This window comes from Rhagoletis pomonella, unplaced genomic scaffold, assembly GCF_013731165.1.
Source record: "Rhagoletis pomonella isolate Grant_MI unplaced genomic scaffold, Rhpom_1.0 Rhpom_scaffold_00011, whole genome shotgun sequence".
Taxonomy (NCBI): domain Eukaryota; kingdom Metazoa; phylum Arthropoda; class Insecta; order Diptera; family Tephritidae; genus Rhagoletis; species Rhagoletis pomonella.
Window position 1 is genome coordinate 11,337,906 of NW_023458565.1, and position 21,243 is coordinate 11,359,148.

The window sequence follows — 21,243 nt, forward strand, 5'->3', positions numbered from 1 at the left end:
ATTTTTCGGTATAGCACAATTCTAGGGGGTGAGTGCGTTAAAAATCTGGTTTTACCTTTTTTTTTGGACCACCCTAATGTATGGACATACATATATGTGTGTGTGTGACTGTGGCAAATGCGTGGCGACAATCTCCAAGCACCACTTTTTTGTGGGCGTGTCAACTACTCCACGAGTACGTATTTTAGTGGCATGGCGCTATACGTACATATATACATACATAGGTACATAGGTAGAGTGCATTGTTCAAGAGGATGCAATTTTTTTTATCACTTACTCGAAACACTAGTTAACTGGCTTTTTGAATTGGTTTAAATGAAAGCACACAGTGTGTCACTTTTATGAAAGTTCACAAGCAAAATGTTAACTATAGCACATACATATGTGCATACGTACAAACAGAAAGTTTGGACTTCTAATAAGTAAGAATAAATTATATTTTAAATTTACTTATCATCCACGAGACTTTCAATGTGTAAACAATTTTAGATGGGATTTTAAACAGAAAACTATAGGTGGATTCGAGCTGCAATAAATGCGGTACATCTACATACTTTTAATGCAAGAGCTTCCCGTTCTATGCAAAATTTCGGGCGACTCTGCCCACATTACACGTTCGAGGAACGGAAGTTTGACAATCCGTCGCTCATCACTAGCAAGTCAAATGCAGCATAAACATTTTTACTGCGTGATTTCTGCAGAATTTCAGTAGATTTCCAGTTGAGCATCAGCAATCGAGCATCAAGAAAGCAATAAAGTTGCGATATTGCGATATTGCAGTAAATGTTACGCTGCTCGAACACACCCTATTTTTAAACAGATACACACAGTGTTGCCGCCGCTCAAAGAACTTTCTAACCAAGATTGGCCGAAAAAGTTACCAAATGTAAGGAAAAATTACCAACTTTTTTACTAGATTAACAATTCAGGTCATCACTAATTCTTTTATATAATACGTATAGAAAAAGGTTACAAATCAATTTTTATTTGCATTTTTGAAAAGTAAATCCTTTTAAGGCTGAAATATGTAAATACATATTTTAGAAAATCAGACTTCCCGTACTATATGCATGTGTATGTATGTTAATACCCAACAAGCAAAATAAACTTAAAGAAAGTTTTTTTTAAGTTTTCAATTATAAACATTAAGCTTACAAAACGTTGATTTTTTGTTTATAAAACGCTTGAAAGTAAGCGTAATATAATCGAAAAGGAACATTGGTTATAAGCGTAGAAATATAAACTTGTAATAAATGTTCAAAAGAAAGCTTTTTATAAGCGTAAAAGTGTAAACTTATAATAAAGGTTCAAAAAAAGTTTTATATAAGCGTATCAATATAAACTTACTAAAAATTTTCAAAAGAAAGCTTTTTATAAACATTTTTATAACCCTTTATTTAAAGATATTTCATTAAAACCTCATACATAGATTGCTTAACATCTAGAAACTAAACGAAATGCGAATTTTCCGCGGACTCATCTACAGTCGCGAAAATATAAATAGGGAATAGACATTTTAGCATACAAATTCACAATAACACATACAAATTAAGTATAAAAAAGTTAATTATTACATCTTGTTGCGTGCTTTCAATTACTTGCGGTTATTGGCAAATTGGAAAAGGGACATCGATGCAGCTATATATTGCGCTTTATCGCCGCCATTCTCATTGATGAACTTTTCTGAAAAAAATTTAATACGTTTTTAATTGAATGTTAAACTAAGAAAGGATAAGGGGAACTCATCATTTGAAGACTCGAATGCTCCACCGATTAGCGCAGCGGGTCCTGGATTGGATTTTCTTGTTTTACCGCATTGGTTTTATTTAATTTTTTCTTTTAATAATATATTTTAAAAAACGTAAACACGTCACTTACGAATGAAAAAATTTTATATTTACTACTTCATGTCGTTGGCATTTACATTTCATTTATAAGTTTAAGTTATTTATAAACATTCCCTCTCAAAACTTATTAAAGGTTTGTTTGAAAAAACTTTTAATAAGCTTAATATTAAAAATGCTTATTTAACGCTTATTATAGCAAACTTAATTTAAGTTATTTTTAAAAACGTTTACTGAAATGCTTGTTGGGTATCTTCGTAAACATTACCAGACTCTAAATGACGTTTTTAAATAAGTACATAGGTACATAGTTTCCAACTTCTTTGCAAGAATCAATGAAATACCTAATCAGTGTGAACAACCACATTGTATATATTTTGAGACTAAGACTAAACAACGAAGAATTGGACTTATTGAACTATCTTAATTAATAAAGTAAGCTAACTTAAATTAATAAAATAAGCAGTAATGGAAAAAGAATAACCAAATACCTTTTTTATTGTACATACATCGACAGGTGTCAATTAAAAACTACAGTAAATATTAAAAAATAACCAAAACGGGAAAGATCTTAACAACTTCACAGGCAAGAAAAAAATAACCAAATTTGGTTAAAAGTAACCAAAACGGCAACACTGGATACACATATGAATGTATGTAATTTTGAAATAAGAAATATTCAAAATGTCACATCATTTAATGCAGTTACATATATTGGTGTCTAATGCATTTTTCGATACCATACTCAGTATTTGTATCGAATTATTTATTGATTTAATTAAGGGAACACATGTTGATTTGATCATATTAATTTGGTCTATCATTAAATGTATCGATTATTTCTTTATCGTGCAATTTATTGCTAGTTCGAGTTAACATCAAATCAACAAATGATCCATCTAGAAAATGCGAAAAACTCAATCTATTAGCACATGCTAATCATATGGGCAAAGTAGACTAATAACCGCCCTATTCCCACACCACTGACAAAACTCAGCGGCTGACTATTGCCTTTACTACTGCGCCTAATACTATGCCGCAAATTTATTTTAAGCTGTCGTATGACAATCGTCAGTTTTATTGTTATGACCTACTGAGTAAGTGACAACGGCGAAACAATTGGGTGGTTCACAAGGTGTCGTACTTGTCGTATTGTTGTATGTTGTAAAGTTTTTAACGGCTAAATAACTATTTAGAGGACTTGAAATCACCACCAACTATTTTTTAATTGTGTGAAATTTCATAATAAAACTTTTATGTTAGCTTTCGAATTCCTTAAATAGAGTTTTAGCCGTTTAAAGTTTATGACATACAACAGTACGACAGTATACAACACCTTGTGAACTCCCTAAATGTTTATATTGTGTTTTAGGCGCAGTAATTGTGACAATAGTCATATGATGAATTTTGTCAGTGATGTGGGAATAGGGCGGTAAGATATTTAGGTTTTTTTAACAAATTATATGAAAAAATTCGCTCCAGCTTTTGCAGAAAGGTAAATACATCGTACAGTTCCATAATTAACGTAACTCTTCTACTTACCGTTTTTACTGGCAGGCTGTAGGTGTGTTTTTGGTTAGTGTGTTAGGCAGAGATCGAAAATAAGCGTCACCAAGTGTCTTGTATGGTGTTTACCACTGACACAAACACTCATCTCTCAAGCAAAGAGTGTTTCTCACCGTGGCATATCACTCTGTGCCATCTTTTTGTGTTTTCCGTTGTGGGTTATTTATCAACTGCTGAAATTATCCTTAGGCAAACTGCAACTTTGGCAGGAACTTTTATTTTTAAGTGTCTTAATTTGTGGGTTATTGTAAGAATGAAAAATATAAGTGGGCGTACATAAGTGGAAGCAAAGCATTAGGTATTTCTTTACACGACATATATGCACCCATTATGGTGGTCCAAAAATGCATGTGGAAAAGTGAAGTCGGAATTTTTATGCTCTCACCCCTTAGGATTGTTCTATACCGAAAAAATATACCCCTATTTTTTATTTTGAAATAAAAAAATACTTAGAGGTCGCTCAGCGCGTCCAAAGTTTTCCATGTATTTTATATGGGGAAAAACAACTTTTCGTAGAAATGGTATAGAATTCTTAAGAATCAATATTTTTATATCGGAAAACTCTATTTATCTGCAGGAGATTCCCAGTAATAATGCCCAATAGCTAATTTAACATTTTTTTCTTCCGCCAAAACCCACAATGGGCGGACCAATAAAAAATCGGTAGTATTGAAAAATGGTTAAATAAACAAATGGGTATCATTATTGAAAGTCTCCCAAAGAGAACCAGAGTTTTCCGATCGAAAAATATTGATTTTCAAGAATTCTATACCATTTCTACGAAAAGTTGTTTTTCCCCATATAAAAATACAACTTTGAGCGCTTTGAGCGACGTCTAGATATTTTTTAATTTCCAAATAAAAAAATAGGGGTATACTTTTTTCGATATAGAACAATCCTAGGGTGAGAGTATTACAATTCCGACTTGACTGTTTTTGGACCACCCTAGTACACATACATGTGCGAATATTTATGACAAAGAAGAGAGCTAGCACATTCATAGTATGATACACCGAAAATAAGTTATTTTATTTTATTGATAGAGAAAGGGATAAAGGCAAAGGTAAAAATAAAAAAATAAAAAATAATTTTTAGCAAAAAAAAACCGAAGTCAATTCTCATATAAACAAGTAATTTTTAACAAAAAAAAACGACTTAAAAAAAATATATATATATAAATATTTCATGATCTAATGATCGGATCTAAACCATGGGACCACCTCTGAGACACTACTTTTCCGATGCAAAAAGAATTATTGAAATCGGTTAACGTGGTCCAGAGTTATGCGGTAACATACATAAAAAAAATATATATACATATATATTCCCGTGAACGAAAGACACAAGATCACGCGGGAAGGAAAGAATGAAAAAAGTTATTTTCCAGCTGCCGAAATCTCGACGCCATCTTTGTTGTAAGAAGTAAACAACGAAGAGAACGAAGAAAACCGCGAAATTGTTGAACGCATGAATAATCATTTTTATTACGCAAATTCTTTTATAAATAATGCCGTTGTGTTAAATTATTCTTTATCTTATGTGTACACACGTTGTCACAGGCGAAAATGAAGAAAATTGCAGTAAAAAGCCACCACCAAATTGTAAACAACGAAGAAATGTAAACAAACGGCTAATGTCAAAATCGTTAAACTTTTTTATTTAAATGCGATTCCAACGGGCTACTCTCCCGCCCGCGTGATCTTGTATTTTTGGTTCATGTATATTCCGATGAACTGATAACCTCCTCCTTTTTTGGAAGTCGGTTAAAAACAAAGATACGTAACCTCTTCTGTTTGGTGGGTTATTTTTTCTCTTAAATAGTGACGGTTATTTTGGGACACTTTCAAAGTGGAGAGGGATATTTTCGACCTCTGGTGTTAGGGTATTTTGAATAAATTGTAATAGAAATGGAAGAAACTGTAAACGATAAGAGCAAATGCCAAAATACAGGTGATCTCAGCTGTAGGCATTTTTTGGCAATCAGCTGATAGTGTTTAGTGTCTATGTAATGTTTATATTTTTTTATTTTTATAAAAGTCTAGCACATTACATAACCGGCCCCACATAAATCCACATGTGGGGCATTCCAAAGTGACGGCTTGGACATTTTAACTCGTTTTTGCTCAAAATTTTAGTAAATTCTCTTTAACCATTGATTTGACAAGTGTCAAACTGTTAACACTTGACGTCAGATTTTAGTTTCAAACGAAGCTGATGTAGTATAAAATTTAATTACATAGTAATTTACACAGAAATTTAACATTTTCCAAGCGTGATGACTGGGACAACGACGACACCCGCTTCTCTGAGTTGTTGGAACTGTTTCCCAATTTTAGACAAACTATAAATATTTCCTTCATAGCTACTTTCTCGAGTTTAGTTAGTAGAATGTTAGACCCATTTTATCTTTTAATGGCATTTTTTATATTTTAAAATTAAAGAAAAAAAAAAACTTATTTTTGCTTGTGACGGGTGGGACAACATTTTGTTACAGGAAGGACGAGTCACCTTTGAGGACACATATTTATTATATTTTTAATAGCGGGATCTCATTTAAAAAATGGGGAAACTTAAGAATTTGTATGTTACGTAAAAAAAACACATATTTTGCCGTGAAAGGTGGGACATCCAATAAGCATTTTTTTGAACGCGTATAACTTCTCACCGAAAATGTATTTTCTAATAACTTGTCGCTCATTCATTTTTCTTTCTTTTTGGATAATTATTTTTTGCATTGCCACCTTTAGTAGACGAGGAATGCCTTGAAAACTTGATGCAAACATATTACAGTATATTATACATATATGCATTTATAAAATGGTGAAAAATAAATGGATAAAAATCTAAAGATTTACGGCTCTATTCTGTATCACTGGCAAATTCTTGCCACAGTTTTTATTACGGAAAAATATATGAAAGAGTTTAAATCTGTCAGTGAAATTTTTTTATCACCGATACAGAATTGGGCTATTATTCTACCTGCCTTATTGTTTTTACAGATTTAAACACAATTTATGTAATTTATTTTTTTATCTGAGATGTGTCTTCGCTGGAATTGCCCATGCCAAACTTCTTACAAAAATTATAAAAATTCAACAAACTTTAACAATTACACCTAAAAATTTAAAACTTATTAAAAATTTTTAGAAAATTTCAGGTATGCAGTTATATAGCCCATTAAGGTGTAGTAGGTTAAAGTGCAGATATCAAGGCGCTACAAAATCACGTTGATTTTTTCAATACTTTTTTTGCTGACGGTAAAATGACACTGAGGATGGCACAACGCCGAAACCAGTTTGTCTCCAAACCAAATTTGACAAGGGATGACGGAAAATCGTTCCACAATACATCATACTCCTACCCTGTCGGAAACACAAACAACCAAAAAGAACCAATAAAATCTCTTCTTAATCCACTTTCGGGTTTTCTTGATTCCTAGCTGCTCTCCATTCGGACCTCTGTGGAACTCGCTGAGAACGTCCGGAACTTTTGTTCGCTTTCCCATATCCGATGCAAGCAACCAGATATCAGCTTCAAATTATCCCATTGTGTCCAGTATGCCTTTGAGATTGGGCATTCTCCCTTTCACTATTTTCCTGTATCGCTGAACAGCTTCACTCTCCTGTCGAAACAACTCCCGTCTTCATCACTGTCAATGTCTGCCCAACTAACCGCTTCTGCACTTGGTGGAGCCTGCTGGGTTTCTTCTAAGAGCAACCGTTTGCAGCAATACTGGTTATCGTAATCAACCCTATATGACACTTCCCTGTAGCGATATCAGGATCCTGTTCATCAAGTCGCTCTTCATGTCTTGCCCGAGTAGGAAATCCACACCAATGATGACTTCATTTCCACCACATTTCCGATTATTGCCACGCAGGATACTTTTCCTAATATTTCGGTGCGTTCGCCAGTTGCAGTCTGGAACCTCGCTCCAGGTAATGGTATCACAAGGTCGAATAATGGAATGTGACCCTAAAGAATCCACTATCAGCACGCGCTCATGCCCATTCGCACATTCACCATTGGTGAGGTTGCTCGTTTTCCTTCCAACTTGTTAGACGAAGATTATGGGGAATTCAATGGCGGACTCCAGCGCGCGCCCTATTTGCTGTCTAGACTGACTGAAGTTTTGTTAATCTTCTTCAACCCTGCGTTTGCGTGCTGCTAAATTGTTGTACCTGTGGGAACCTGTCCTACATTCGCGGGAAAAGTGACCTGGTTTCCCGCAAATAAAGCATTTTCCAGCCCCCCAACTTCATTGGAAGCAATTTCTTGAAAGGCCGCTCACATTAGGTGATTTTTGCTTTCAATTGAAAGTTGCCAGTAAAATTGCCTCATATAAGCACCCCATAGGTTGGAAATATAATCGGCGTAACTATTTCATTTTTTATGTTTACAGTTATCAGCCAGATCGGTTAATATCTCAGTCGTTGTCAAGTTCCACTAACGGTAGCCCTAAGAAACGTGCAGCCTGTTGTTGTTGTTGTAGCAGCATACAAGTTCCCCAAAGAGTTTTTGGGGAGTGTTGCTGGAGTGACAGTCCTTGGCCAAATATAAATCTGGGTCGTTGCGGTTACGTAGACCCGACTGTCGTGGGAACGACAGCGTGCAGCCCCAATAGGGTCGGTCGTTCCCACGACAGTCGGGTCTACGTAACCGGAACGACCCAGATTTATATCTGGCCAAGGACTGTCACTCCAGCAACACTCCCCAAAAAGTCTTTGGGGAATTTGTATGCTGCTACAACAACAACAACAATAGGGTCGGTCCACAGGGACAAAGGCGTTAGAGTTATCGGGTTTTCCGGGCATACGAAAAAAGATCTTTCGAGTCATGGGGTGTCTCTTTGCATGCCGGACATCTGCGTTTAGTCTGCTCAGGTATGAGTTTAACCTGCTGCAGTAGCCAGAGCGAAGTTGGGCTATTGTGGTTCTAGTCCCCCGAGGCAGATGAAGCTCCGTCTCGTCAATGACCTGGTTATCAGGTTATCTGTGTGTTGGTATCTTATTGTTGTAAACTGAATAAAAAATATAATAACCAAATAAGTGACCGAAACTCAAGTCCTTATTTTTAACAAATCTTAGGTAATTGAGAAAATATATATATTTATAGAAATAAAAATTTCTTTTCATTTTCCTTCCCTTAAAACACTGTTACCACTTTAACAACGCTTTATTTTATTATGCTACACAACAATTTAGTTTACCTTCAGCCACTTTCCATTTATGTATATATGTTGCATGATTGTATTTGGTATGCATCTGCCTTTTGCTGTTGCGGCATTGCGCGCTGTATTTCAGCCACAAATCACTCCAGTGACACGATAAATCCGCAGCACAAAAACGATTAATGTCCAAAAGAATGTACCATGGATTTGCGATATAAATCAGTAAATCTCTTTAATTAAAAGTTTACGCGAAAACTACTTGCAAAATTATTGCTACTACGAATTTTTGCGTGACATACGTAAGTAGTACGTACATATTTACGTGCGAGTGTAAGTAATCTCATGTGTCTTCAAAATTGCTTTCTTGGTTTCATTCTCATTCAGCAGCTTTTAATATTCAGATTCACATGAAGCATTCTTACTTTTCTACTCTTACCAAAAAAAATAATAACCTCAAGCTTATATTTGGCTACATAGGTCTCATTTAAGACCATTTTTACAGTGCGAGTTAACACTTGTTTGGCAACTAACTTCAAATTTTTGTACTGCGAGTCGAGACTGTGCGATTAAGCCATACTGTTAAAACGGCCTTAATCAGCTCTCAATAACTTAATTTTAAAACCGTAGAAACTTATATTTTTTGTTAACAAATTAGAATGTAGTCTAAGATTTAATTCAATCCACATGTCAAGTCTTAATTAGTTACTTAAGTGTAATTGTATTCATATTATAATAATGCTTACGACTTACATATGTATGAGTATGAGTGAGGAAAGCGTAAAAATTACTTGGCTAAATCCGATGTTCAGCTTTCGATGACACACAAAACATTAATGCCGCTTTTACCAAGATTGACACCTTCCAACGCACCTTCTTGATGGGTCTTCATGTAGATTAAAAATTGTATGATCACATAGAAGAGATTATTACGATCGTAGGCGCATGTATGAATTTCTTTATCACTTATGAAATTAAAACGTGGCTTCTGCGGGTTCGTACATAGTATAGCGCAGTGTGCTTTATTTTGAACAAGCGCTACCGTTTCCTTGGCAGAACGTTTCTCCTTGCCTATTATCACATAACGACTGAAGAAGGGGCGACCACCACCTTGTGGCAGAGGCATTAGTTGACTATCCATGTAAACGCAAAATAGGTGAAACAATATCTGAAAAAAAAAACAGTAAATGTATATTATTACAGTGCACTTTGGTTAATAATGGTGGTGGGCTTACAGCCGAATCAGTGGGTAGATGCTCATCCCATTTTAGACCATGGTAAGCTGCACCTGAGTTCCAACGGTAGTCAGCTATGCAAGAGCCTTCTGCCAAATCTATATGAAAAATTCATTAAACTAGTAATTAAAATGTTTGTAAGTTTTGTTTTAATGCACCTTTAATACGCTGTACTAAATACTCTTGATTACTAGACATTTCCAAAAATGGCAGAATCAATGGCAACATTGGCATGTATTGATTAACAAATTGTTGGTTTTCAACAGTTTTCTTTAGGCGCTCCAGTCCAATGCCACCCATACGCATATCAGCGAATCCACGATTCTTAAATGACTCATCTATGTTTTTAATTTCTTTAGCTAAACGCTCCAGAATGGTTGCAGACATCCACTGAATAAAAGAGAAAATAATTCATCAACACATTTTTGTTATATGCAACCTTATTATTAAACATGTGAGTTCCTGAAGTGACAATCACGCTGTAACCTATGCCAAGGCACAACTCTAACTCACCCTTCTCAAGTTGGCCACATATTGCGATAGTTTTTCAGATGAAATACGTCTTATAATCTCCGAATTGCTATCCATAAATTTCAGGCCACCATCTTCGCTTGCTGATTGTTTACTGGGTATGGAAGGTGCTACAAGTATAATTATTCTTTAAAAATTTATACATACAAAGTTTAATTTTGCTTACTTGTCATTGGAGCCAGTTGATAAATGGAAGTTTTTAGCATATTTGCTGCTGTATTGCAATAGTTCCAGAATGAATTCACTGAACCTGTATTATAGTGATGGCTCACATCGGCTGTGTCGTTCATGCTTTGCTCATGCATTGAAAATTCTCTACACAATTAAAGGAAGTTGGTAACTAAGTAGGCGATATTCAAAGTAGATAAAATATTACTTGCCCACTTAACTTACTTTAGATATTGTTTTAGGGTCTCTTTATCGGTTATCAGCTCCTCACGCCTGTATTTAGGATAAGATTCGATCATGGGATTGGTATTGTTTAAACCACTAGTATTTGCTGGAAGCGTGAGTGATCTGTTGCCCATAGAAGAATTCCAAGACGCATTATGCGGTGCCGTTTGTTGCTGCGGGCTAAAGCTGGTACGTGGCGGCGTAGTGCGGCTGTAACTCCAGTTGTGAGACATTGCAGCGCGAGCTATACAAGCATGAAATCATTAATAAATAACAAATAAACATAAAAAATCTATTTATTTACAGTCGTTAAACGATGAATGCCAGCTTAGAAGAGTGTTGTTGATTTGACTAGGCGCCAAATCATCGCATGATTGCTTTTTTCTTTGCGCTGGCGGTGTAACAACAAATGAGGAATCTGCAAGCCAAATAGATTGCAATACATGTATGCATATGTACATATTTCTGTCGATAAATGCCTCGCTACTTACCACACTCATCAAACTTGAGTAAGTTTTTCTGTTCCTTTGTACCCAATATTGGATTCGTATGGAATAGGTAGAGAAAGTACTTTAAGAAGCATGAAAATGCTCCAAGTCCCGATAGCGCAGCCGCCAAATATTCTACATAGTACCATTTGGAGTACGCATATGGACACTGATTAGATATGTCGAAAAGCAGTATCGCTAGCAACACTACATTCAAAGAACCCCAACGCAGACAATCTTTGGCGCGTTTTGCACGCAGATGCAAATCCAGGCCGCGTTCCACCAATCTGTTCGGCGAGCCGCTGGCATGAAAGTTTCGTTTAATTCAAGTCAACTAAATATAGTCCAAAGAAGCTCACCAATATTTTTGTAAACACTGCATTGCTTACATGTAATTAATACGTCAATAATTAGTAATTTAAAACAGCAGGTATAACAAATAACCAGTTTTGCCGAAAAACGACCAACTATACCGAAATTTTGCGCGTTTAATCACAGCTGTTTTTCGCTATGCCGCTTTTGAGGTTATTGAAGTGTCATCACTAAGTTCCACAAAATCCACACGCCCCTCGCGCCGTCTGTTGGTTACAGTCGCTGACCAAATGCAATTATTTTTAAGGCAGATTTTTTTCTTAAAGAAATTAAAATAGCCAAAAGCAAGCAATTAAACTTTTATGAAAGAGAAATAATCCCAATTTAATTTGCTGAACAACAGTATTTGCGGTCACCTTTCTATAAGTTCCTGTCCGGCAGTCAGAAAGAACCAAATTTTTTGTTCTAATTCTTTAATCCACCACTGTATAGTATTGAAAAAATGCGATGCAACCCTGTAATGTGGGTTCCTTCCTCTGAGAAAATGCTAGTTTCGCGGCAATTTCCGTGTCCGTCGGTAGTACTGCAAATTTTCAAGTGAAAAAGTGAAATTTTATTAAAATAAGTTAGTGAAAAAAGAGTTATTCGTCTTAATGTGAATACAGTGAATATGTGTTCAACAAAATTAGCTAAAGTGTATGTCTGAAAGTATTTTATTGGTTTTAATATAGAAAAAGGGCGCTACCGAGTCGCGGGCAGGACGTGCCATAGAAAAATGCCACAAAGCGCTAAGTGAAAAATGCAATTCGATTAAAATAAGCTAGTGAAAAAAAAAGTTATTCATCTTAATGTGAATACAGTGAATATGTGTTCTTCAAAATTAGCTAAAATGTATGTCTGGAAGTATTTCATTGGTTTTAATATAGAAAAAGGACGCCACCCGCAGTGTCGAGTCGCGGGCAGGACGTGCCATGGAAAAATGCTAATCGGTAGCACCACAAAGTGTCAAGTGAAAAATGTAATTTGATTAAAATAAGTTAGTAAGAAAAAGTTATTGATCTTAATTTGAATGCAGTGATTACAAAATTAGCTAAAATGTATGCCTGCAAGTATTTTATTGGTTTTAATGTCGAACAACTACGCTACTCGAAGTGGCAGGTAGTATTTCTGCGTGTATACTTGTATGTAAGTTGCACATAACCATAATAAAAGCAATCGCTTCGTTAAAGTAAGAGGAGTAGCAGCAAGTTTAGATGCACTTCAGAGGAAAGTCGGTATGTATTTGTAAAATAAAATTAATATATATGTATTACATAACTCATTAATTGGTACATGTCTATGTTTTGTGCTTGAATTCCATGTTTATGGAGCTCCACATACTCCCATTGCTTTTAGTTTAATTAAAAAATCACAAACTGAATTCTTGAGTGCTAGGTTCAAGATCGAAATAAAAACTCAGACAAGTCAAAGTTGTACTTTTTATAGGTTCTGATATTATTTGAATATTTTTTATTTGTCATTTTTTTTTTACTTAAACGTCATCATTTAGGAAAATTAGTTTTTCATTTATGCAAACCTGAAGTTACTAATTTAATTTCGTCGCTGGGATAACAGATTGTCGCATGTTATCTTCGGTGGGTTTTGGAAATTGTTGTTAGAGATTAAGTCACAAATTCTCAAAAGCTGTGTATATATATTAACAGCTAAATTTGTATCATTGTGGTTGTTCACGCTTCCCTGGTTATCAGGTTGTACAACAATAAAATACACTACAGAAAATGTATTTTTAAGCAGATAACCTGATAACCAGGCAAGCGTGAAAAATCACATTATTTTGAATGTCTGCTTTCGCTAGTATGTCTCCTTCCAAGTGCCTTTCTTGAGCTCTTATTTTATCTTCTGAGTAGCTACCTATTTCCCTTTGTATAACGCACATTTGTCACAAAGTTCTTTTTTAGGTCAGTAAAATTACAAATTTTGAGCTTCTATTAAATACGTTTCTGTAAACATCGATGGAAACCGGATCAGTAACAGTCGTTTTGCACAAATCTTGCATTTTCTGTAGATTTTAATGTGCCTCCAAGTACTTTATAATCATCGACGACCTGCAGTTATGCGAACCGACTGTTGGGAAGCTAGAAATTTGCCCTTTAGCTTTGTTAATACGACAATCGTCCGTAGGTTTTTGCCACGAGCACTTTTTGCTTTGACTTGATCTTTAACACTTCTGACTTTGCACGTCGATGATGCGGGTTCGATCCCTGCTGAAAGTCTGGAAACAAAAGAAGTCAGATGAAGAGATCTCCGGTGATCTCCGAAATAGCTGCTATAACTTCTACCGCTTAAGCTTTATTGTTCTTTTTTCATTATTCCTAATGGCTGGTTTTCGCTATGCCATATTTTGACATCAAATTTTGTCAACATATTTTGACACAACTTTATCTTCTTTTTTCATATCTTTAACGATTATATTATGGACCAAAAAATGGAGAGATAGCCAATTTATCAGCATATGTACACGACTGAAGACCTATTCTGATCTAAATCAATTGATATACCATAGTTCCATTTGACAATGTGTTTTCACTTACTTGACGACAATGGCCATTGAATTTGACTTAATGAAAACCAGCCTTAACAAACAAATCGTGGTACAAAGCTCAATAATACTATTGAAATAAATATTAATACGCCACAATAAAAATGTAAAAAAAGTTACATTTTCTTCTTTATACAGTTCGGTGCCTAAATTTTGATATTTCATGCTAAAAAAGTAATTTGTACTGAAAAAATTGTCTCTCTTGTTTAGATTTAAGTATAAAGTACTCAACAATTCTACATTTTGATAAAGCTACACCCAATTGACTATTATATGAGCTATTACAAAATACGAAAAAAATTCCAGCTTACTTTTACTATATGGAGAAACCTCATTTATTTCTTCTGTCACGGGTGGGACAAAAAATAGCCTGCTTTTTGGAGCAGATATATTTTACGGAGACTCTAAAACTAAGAACCACGAATACAAGCAAGCAAAACTACAACAAAAATTATCGCTTTATTACACAAAAAATCCGAAATTCCTCTGTCACGGGCGGGACATCGTTTGTCACGGGTGGGACACGTACGAATTTTTATACGAAAAGGAGATTTTAGTGTGGTCTATATTAAAGATTAGTTATTAAAAAATATAAGAAGCCAAGCAGGAGTTCAATTCACTCACGTTTTATGTTAGGATAGTGCCTTTTACATAGAAGAAAATGCCTAGCACCGCCAGCCAAAACAATTATTAAAACTGAACGCGATTGAAATTTTCACTTTTACCTACTTAAGTTTAATGGGCTATAAAACTGCATACCTAAACTTTTCTGAATAAAAAGTTTTAAAATTTTGGGAGAAATTGTTAAAGTTTTTTGAATTTTTATAAGTTTTGTACGATGTTTGAAATGTGGATTTATGAGGTTCTGGTTATGTAATGTGCTATACTTTTATAAAAAATTATAAACATTAAATAGGCGAAAGAAAAATAGCCAAAACTGGTCAAAATGTTACTTAACTTAGCTAACCACAAGTGTATGTATATGCGCATGCTGTTTCTCCAGAAGAGTCGTGGGGGCCATAGACTAAAAATATTATGAAATAAAAGAAAGTTTGTTGTGTTTTATTTATAGAAGACAAGGTCTTCATGATACACCCTGTATTACATTTTAGCCTTGTACCCATGCTAGCTGAATATGACTGTAGTTAACAAGGGAGTTAAGCTTCTCAATGCCATAAAGAGCCGTGAGCCTCGCCTGGCCATCGCTTAGGATTATAATACCTGTAATTCCTATGTATATCTAACTGCTGATACTCGATTTTTTCATGCATATAGCCAGGCCTTTTTCAGCATATTAGTTTCGTTCCTCAACTTGTCTAGATAAAACCTATAAAACTGTCAAAAACCAAAATTGCTCTTAGAGAAAGAGATAAAACCCAAAAAGGACGGGAACGCTTTCCGGGTAAAAACTGGTAAAACTGTAGCAAATTAACAAAAATACTTACAAAACTTGATATTTCTTCGCTAGGATATATTTAATAAGGTGAAAATGCAAATGCACTTTTGTTTTTTGGCCTATTCAAATTTGAAATCATTTGAACAGCTGATGGTTTGACACTTTAACAGTTTTTAGGTTTGTGCGTCGAAAATTCAGCAAGAATTATCGAACACTCAAAATATCAGAGAGTAAGAAAAAATTCTCTCAAATTCTCTCTCATGCTGAGAAACTTGCAAATTTCTGCACGAACGCAAATTTGCAGGAATTTGCAAGTTTCCCTGCCAGCTGGTGTCCACGGTTGCATTTCAAACATATTATATTTTTATAGAATTTTTAAAATTCTTTCAGATGGACAAAAATAGGATACACATGTATATTTTTTTTGTTGATCTGACTTTCTTTAACGTACATTTCAATTTCTTTATCATACTATCCGGGTTTCTTAAATCGACTCTGGTTACAATTGCATTCCGATTGTGAATACAATTTTTTTCAGCCGAGTTAAGTTCAATTCAATTGGACTAACTAAATTAATTATATTAACAAGTATTTACTTCCTTTTTTCATAGAAAAATCGCTCGTGTTTATAAATTTTTAAATTTAACGAACTTATTTATTCAAACTATCGTAGACAAAAATTCTTGCTGGCTAAATTTTTTTCAGCAAGAATTTGCAACTTCTATCAGGAGAACTGTCACTTTGCGCTCTCAGTTCTTGAGTGATGTATAATTTTTTGGTCTCCACGAACGCGATTTGGGCAAAAATCATGATAATTCGTACAAATTCGTACAAATTTTTTGCAAGACGAACAAATTTTTACCAACAAAAATTCAACTTCTAACAAAGAGAGTGCCGATTTTACTCTCCCGTTTTCACCTACTTTGCCAGAGAAGCGAGTACGGGAACGCTTTCTGGTAAAATCCTATAAATTCTTGCAACTTCTTTCTGGCGAGTTAGGGATCGCAACTAACATATACGTACACTAATTCAATGAAATCCCATATTTGATATGATATTTTTACAATACTCTTTATTTAATACTGTTTTTTTTTATATTTAGTTTTGTTTTGCATTTTGAATCGTTTTATACATAAAACCAGACACAATTGACTGGTTGTGTCTCTTTTCTATTCTTTGCCCTTTTGTGAGTTTTAATTTCATGTACGAAATTGCTTTTTAATTGGGAGGAGAATGCTTAAAGACGCTCTTGGAAATATATATGTGAACCAACATTGTGAACCAAAACAAAAGAATTATACACATTTATGTACATACAATACATACACAAAACATTTAAGGCTTTCATACATTTTTGGTATTAAAAATCCACATGGAAACTCGAATATTTGCTAAATTTCTCCTTTTTTTTGTGGTAAATGTTGCTGAGGGGCTATTTAGATTCTTATAAATTTTAATACATGAGATTGTTAATATTTAATTTAAGTGCTAATTTGTTGTTACATGTATGTGTATGTTTGTATATTTAGATACTACAATCTACATATGTTGTAAACTGTATTTTACATTAGCATAGCTCCCGCTATATGAATTATTACTATTTTATACATATGAGAAATAATTTTACAAAGTACACATGTATGTAGTTGATAGGTTAAAATTTACAATAGGCTATAATATAAGTTTACATTTCATAAGTTTTGTTTTATATTTTTTAAGTTTTTTTTTTTTTATTCAAAATTTGTCATTCCATTTCAACTGCATACATTTTTAGAGGGTTAACGCCTAAATTGACTTCGGTGCAATCCCATGTATTTAGTTCAAAGCACGCTTGCCCCAGCCACCATGCAATTTCCCCCAATCCTTCGACGCACGTTTGCCCCACATGCCTTTGAGATTATTCCAGCCAGGTTCGCGCTTACCCCAGGCACCTAAGAGTTAGGAAAAAAAATATAAGTATATAAAAAACTACGCTCGCTACATCAATCGCAATCAGCTCACCTCTGAATTTATTCCATGTGGGCGCATTACGTCTCTTACCCCAGGCAGCATTCATTTTATTCCAAGCGCGTTTCTCAGTCAGCAGTGCGTTATCATCATTATTGTTGTTGTTGTTGGCGAAGCCTTCGTTTTCCTCAATCGAGGTTAAGAGATCGTCGTTGTACCTTGGACCATTTTGCTCTTCCTGTTGCCTATCGTTCAACAAGCGATCCAGCGTACCGGCATTGGTTAAATACATCATGGAGTACTTGAGAAATGGCTCTTCGCGTTCACCGTTACTTATCAAAAGCGGTACTAAACGTTCATCTTCCTCCTGTTCGATTGTCTCAGGCATTAGCGGAGTACCGTAGTGTGCAGCACGCTTACCCCATGGACCCTGAAGCGCTTGCCAGTTGCGCTTTTCTTCATTGCCCGCTGGTAACGCTGCCCCAGTGGCTGCATCTTCTCCAACTGTTGGCACAGCATTCACTGTGGGCAATTTGATATCCAGAAGGGCGATTATGAGTAGGGAATGGAAGAGAGTTACAAGGAGTTTACACCTCGATTGACGTTCGCAGTTTTGGTGGGGCATTTTGAGTTTGGTTAGTTGTTGTAACTGTGGAAGAGAGAGAGAGAGAGAAGATGGACATTTTCAGGTTAATCCTTTACTGGAAATAGAAAAGTGTTTCATTTGCGGTTAAGTTTTAATAAGTATTAATATTTGAGAGCATTCATAAAAAGCAAAGGTTAAATACTTTCAGACCTGAAAGCAGCCAAGATATACCGAAAAGTTGTTAACTTCTTTAAAGTCTAAAAAAATTAAAATTCGAATTTACCAAAAAGTGTTCATACAGCAAGCTTTCCCAGAAGCGTTCTGGGCTGAAAGCGAAGTATTTTTTTATTTTTTATTTTATTTTTCGTTTTTCAGCTTCATCACCCAATAGCCCAATTCCGCATCGGTGAAAACATTTTTGTAACTGACAAATTTAAATTATTTTATATACGTTCCCGTAAAAAAAACTGTGACAAGAGTTTGGCACTGATACAGAATAGAGCCGTAAATCTATTTTTCGAGAAAGCAATTGAAACTAATTGAACAAATATTTTAGCCGACTTTCACCGAAGGTCAGTTTTGTCATATCTTTACGGCTGATTCAATGCAAAGGCTCCGCTCCGCTTCGTTCAGTGTGAACACTATCCGCTCTTCCTTGCTTCGCTCGGCGCCACTCGGCATTCTGTGTGAACGCACCCTAAGGCATCGTACAGTTCCATGAGTAACGTAATTGTTATTCTTACTGTTTTTCTGGCAGGTTATTGGTTTGTTTTTGGTTAGAGAATGGTATTTTTGGTTCAGTGTATTGGTTTATTTGGAATAAATTGTAAAAAATTGAAGTGATCGGATGATAGTTCTTTTACTTAGGAGACTGTAGGATGGACTAAGGTGAATTCTCTAATTCTACAGCATTCATTATTTTAAACAAAATTTGAAGTATTTTTAGAAAATAAATGGTTTACAACAAGTAAGTTTTAAAAGAAGTTTGATTTTTAGCGAAAAAATAATTCGAATCTTTTTCAATCATATTTTCGACTATCTGGATAGTAAAAAAACTGGCAAAAATTACCAGCCCTAGTATGAATATAATTTTGGTTTTATATCAACGCCAAATTGACATATTTTATTTAACATAAACGGAAAAAGTTGATTTATATAATTTTGTATATTTGGCACATCTTTTAAACCTTCGTCTCAAAATAATTGGTGTAAATACGAATATGTAGAAACTTCGATGTAATATTTCAACTAAATACTTTGCTTTGTTTAATTTTCCTTTTAAAAAAGAGTGCAACCCTCATAAAATTATTTAAAATGGTGGCAAATTTCTTCAAAAATATTTTTTCTTAAAAACTATTTTAAATAAATTGACTTTGAATTTCTAAATAAGTGGCAACCCCGTTAAAAGTATAAATTAAAAAATTTAGCCTTCTTAAACTCTTCTGCCTACTTGCATATGTACGTGTATAAATTAAATGGATTTAAACTTTTTGAGCAGGTGGCATCCCCGTGCAAAAATATTTTAGAAATAAAGCTTACTGGAACCCTTCACTCATATTATAATATTTCATTTAACTAGGAAGTTAACTTTATTTTGAATGTCTAATCAGATGGCAACCCTCATTAAAATATGTGCGAAACTCTGTTCATAAATGCTATTTAATTCAAACAAAAAAATATGTCTTCTTTAAAGCTTTATTGCTTTTCAAGAATTTTAATTAAAACTTACACACACTCATATTTACTCTTAATTTTTTTTGTAGCTGGCAACCACATTTAAAAATATTTGTCAGTAAATTACATCGTTTGTGATTGCCGTGTTTCACCATGCTTTACAGTACGATTTTACATTTTTATCGTCGAGGTGTGTGGAAACACTATTGAAAATTTAAACGTGTCGTTGTTTTAGAGCTTTCTCAATTACGTAATGCGAGATTTGACATCAAAATCTGCATAGCAGCGTTTGTCTTGAATCCACGAGTTTCTACGCTCTCAGGTTAAATTAATTTGCGCTCATAACAGTGTGCTCCATTTAGCATATGCGTTAATTACCATTGGCAATTATGTATACCCTTCGCCTGTCATATGTCAAATGCGTCTACTTGCTACAACGTCAATTAAAACAGTACCACTTAGTCAACTCAAACAATAATCATTGAGTAAGATTTTCTTGTGGTGTCTACACCAGTGCAGGGACTTCGAATAATAATAATAGTAGACTTTACATATGAAAAATGGTAGAAATTTACCGATTTTTTAAAAGAAGCAATAAAAGCAATAAAAAGAATTCACAGCAGCTGGATTTTCGCCTTAGTGATTCTTAATGTCAAAACCTATAAAAAAAAAGTGGACCCGAATCACGGCATACGTGATCTAATAAAACTCCACTCGAATCGAATGAAATAAAATGACACCTGTTTTATATCCAATACGATCTAAGCTGAAAAAAAGGGAGCTCCACTACAAATTTTTTTTTTATTAAAATAAGATTTGAAGTGCTTGAAGTTTGCAACCCATTATTTGGGCAGTGACGCAAACAAACGTATTTCAAACGAAAAATACATATGTACATAAACAGCGGATACAGATGCAATTTCACTTTTTAATTGGTTATGGTCAGGGTTAACTTTTCATTTTTATCCTAGGTGTGTTCGATGAAGAAATATGTATACCGCGTTCATTTAAATCTCTTCTCGCTTTCTGAAAAATATTGCTAGAATTTTAGCCTTTCTTGGTAAAAATTGTAGGAAATAAAATATAGTTAAAATGTGGTTAGATCTATCAATAAAGTGGCAAAGTCCGTGCACTGGTCTACACGCCCTTCAGTAGGCTAAGAAAACACTCAAACAAACTATTGCAACATGGCACTGTGGTTTGCTTTTGATTAAATTCTGTGCATTTGTCTAACTTTCAAGGAAATATGAATGCAAACTCGTAAAAGCTAAACAAAATTGAACCAAAAATTTACATAATTTCTTGCTTTTTTTTCAATTTAAAACAAGGTGAGTTCATATAAGGTCGTAGCGGTAGTACAAAGGTTGAGCCAATCTTCGCTCAAAGGAAAGAAAATTCCAACAAATCAGCTGTTCTAGCAACACCTACTAATGTCAAAAATTCTGTAATTTTTTTTCTTTAATACAAATCGAACCAGATTTTTATAACTACATAATATTATATTA

At 34.5% G+C, this 21,243-nt stretch overlaps 2 protein-coding genes across 2 annotated transcripts; both read right to left on the bottom strand.

Moving 5' to 3' along the window:
- Nucleotides 1-8,555: 8,555 nt before the first annotated feature.
- On the bottom strand, nt 8,556-11,606 carry LOC118746610 (transmembrane protein 209-like). The gene is made up of 9 exons (XM_036480456.1): nt 11,584-11,606; nt 11,228-11,526; nt 11,041-11,154; nt 10,737-10,980; nt 10,510-10,658; nt 10,326-10,453; nt 9,971-10,202; nt 9,813-9,910; nt 8,556-9,745 (listed from the first exon to the last, which is right to left on the bottom strand). Exons 1-9 carry the CDS (start codon nt 11,604-11,606, stop codon nt 9,386-9,388), a joined length of 1,647 nt encoding a protein of 548 aa, XP_036336349.1. The 3' UTR covers nt 8,556-9,385.
- A 5,054-nt stretch (nt 11,607-16,660) lies between these two features.
- Nucleotides 16,661-18,118, bottom strand: LOC118747028 (allatostatins MIP). The gene is made up of 2 exons (XM_036481023.1): nt 17,533-18,118; nt 16,661-17,462 (listed from the first exon to the last, which is right to left on the bottom strand). Exons 1-2 carry the CDS (start codon nt 18,101-18,103, stop codon nt 17,347-17,349), a joined length of 687 nt encoding a protein of 228 aa, XP_036336916.1. The 5' UTR covers nt 18,104-18,118; the 3' UTR covers nt 16,661-17,346.
- Between the last annotated feature and the right edge of the window lie 3,125 nt (nt 18,119-21,243).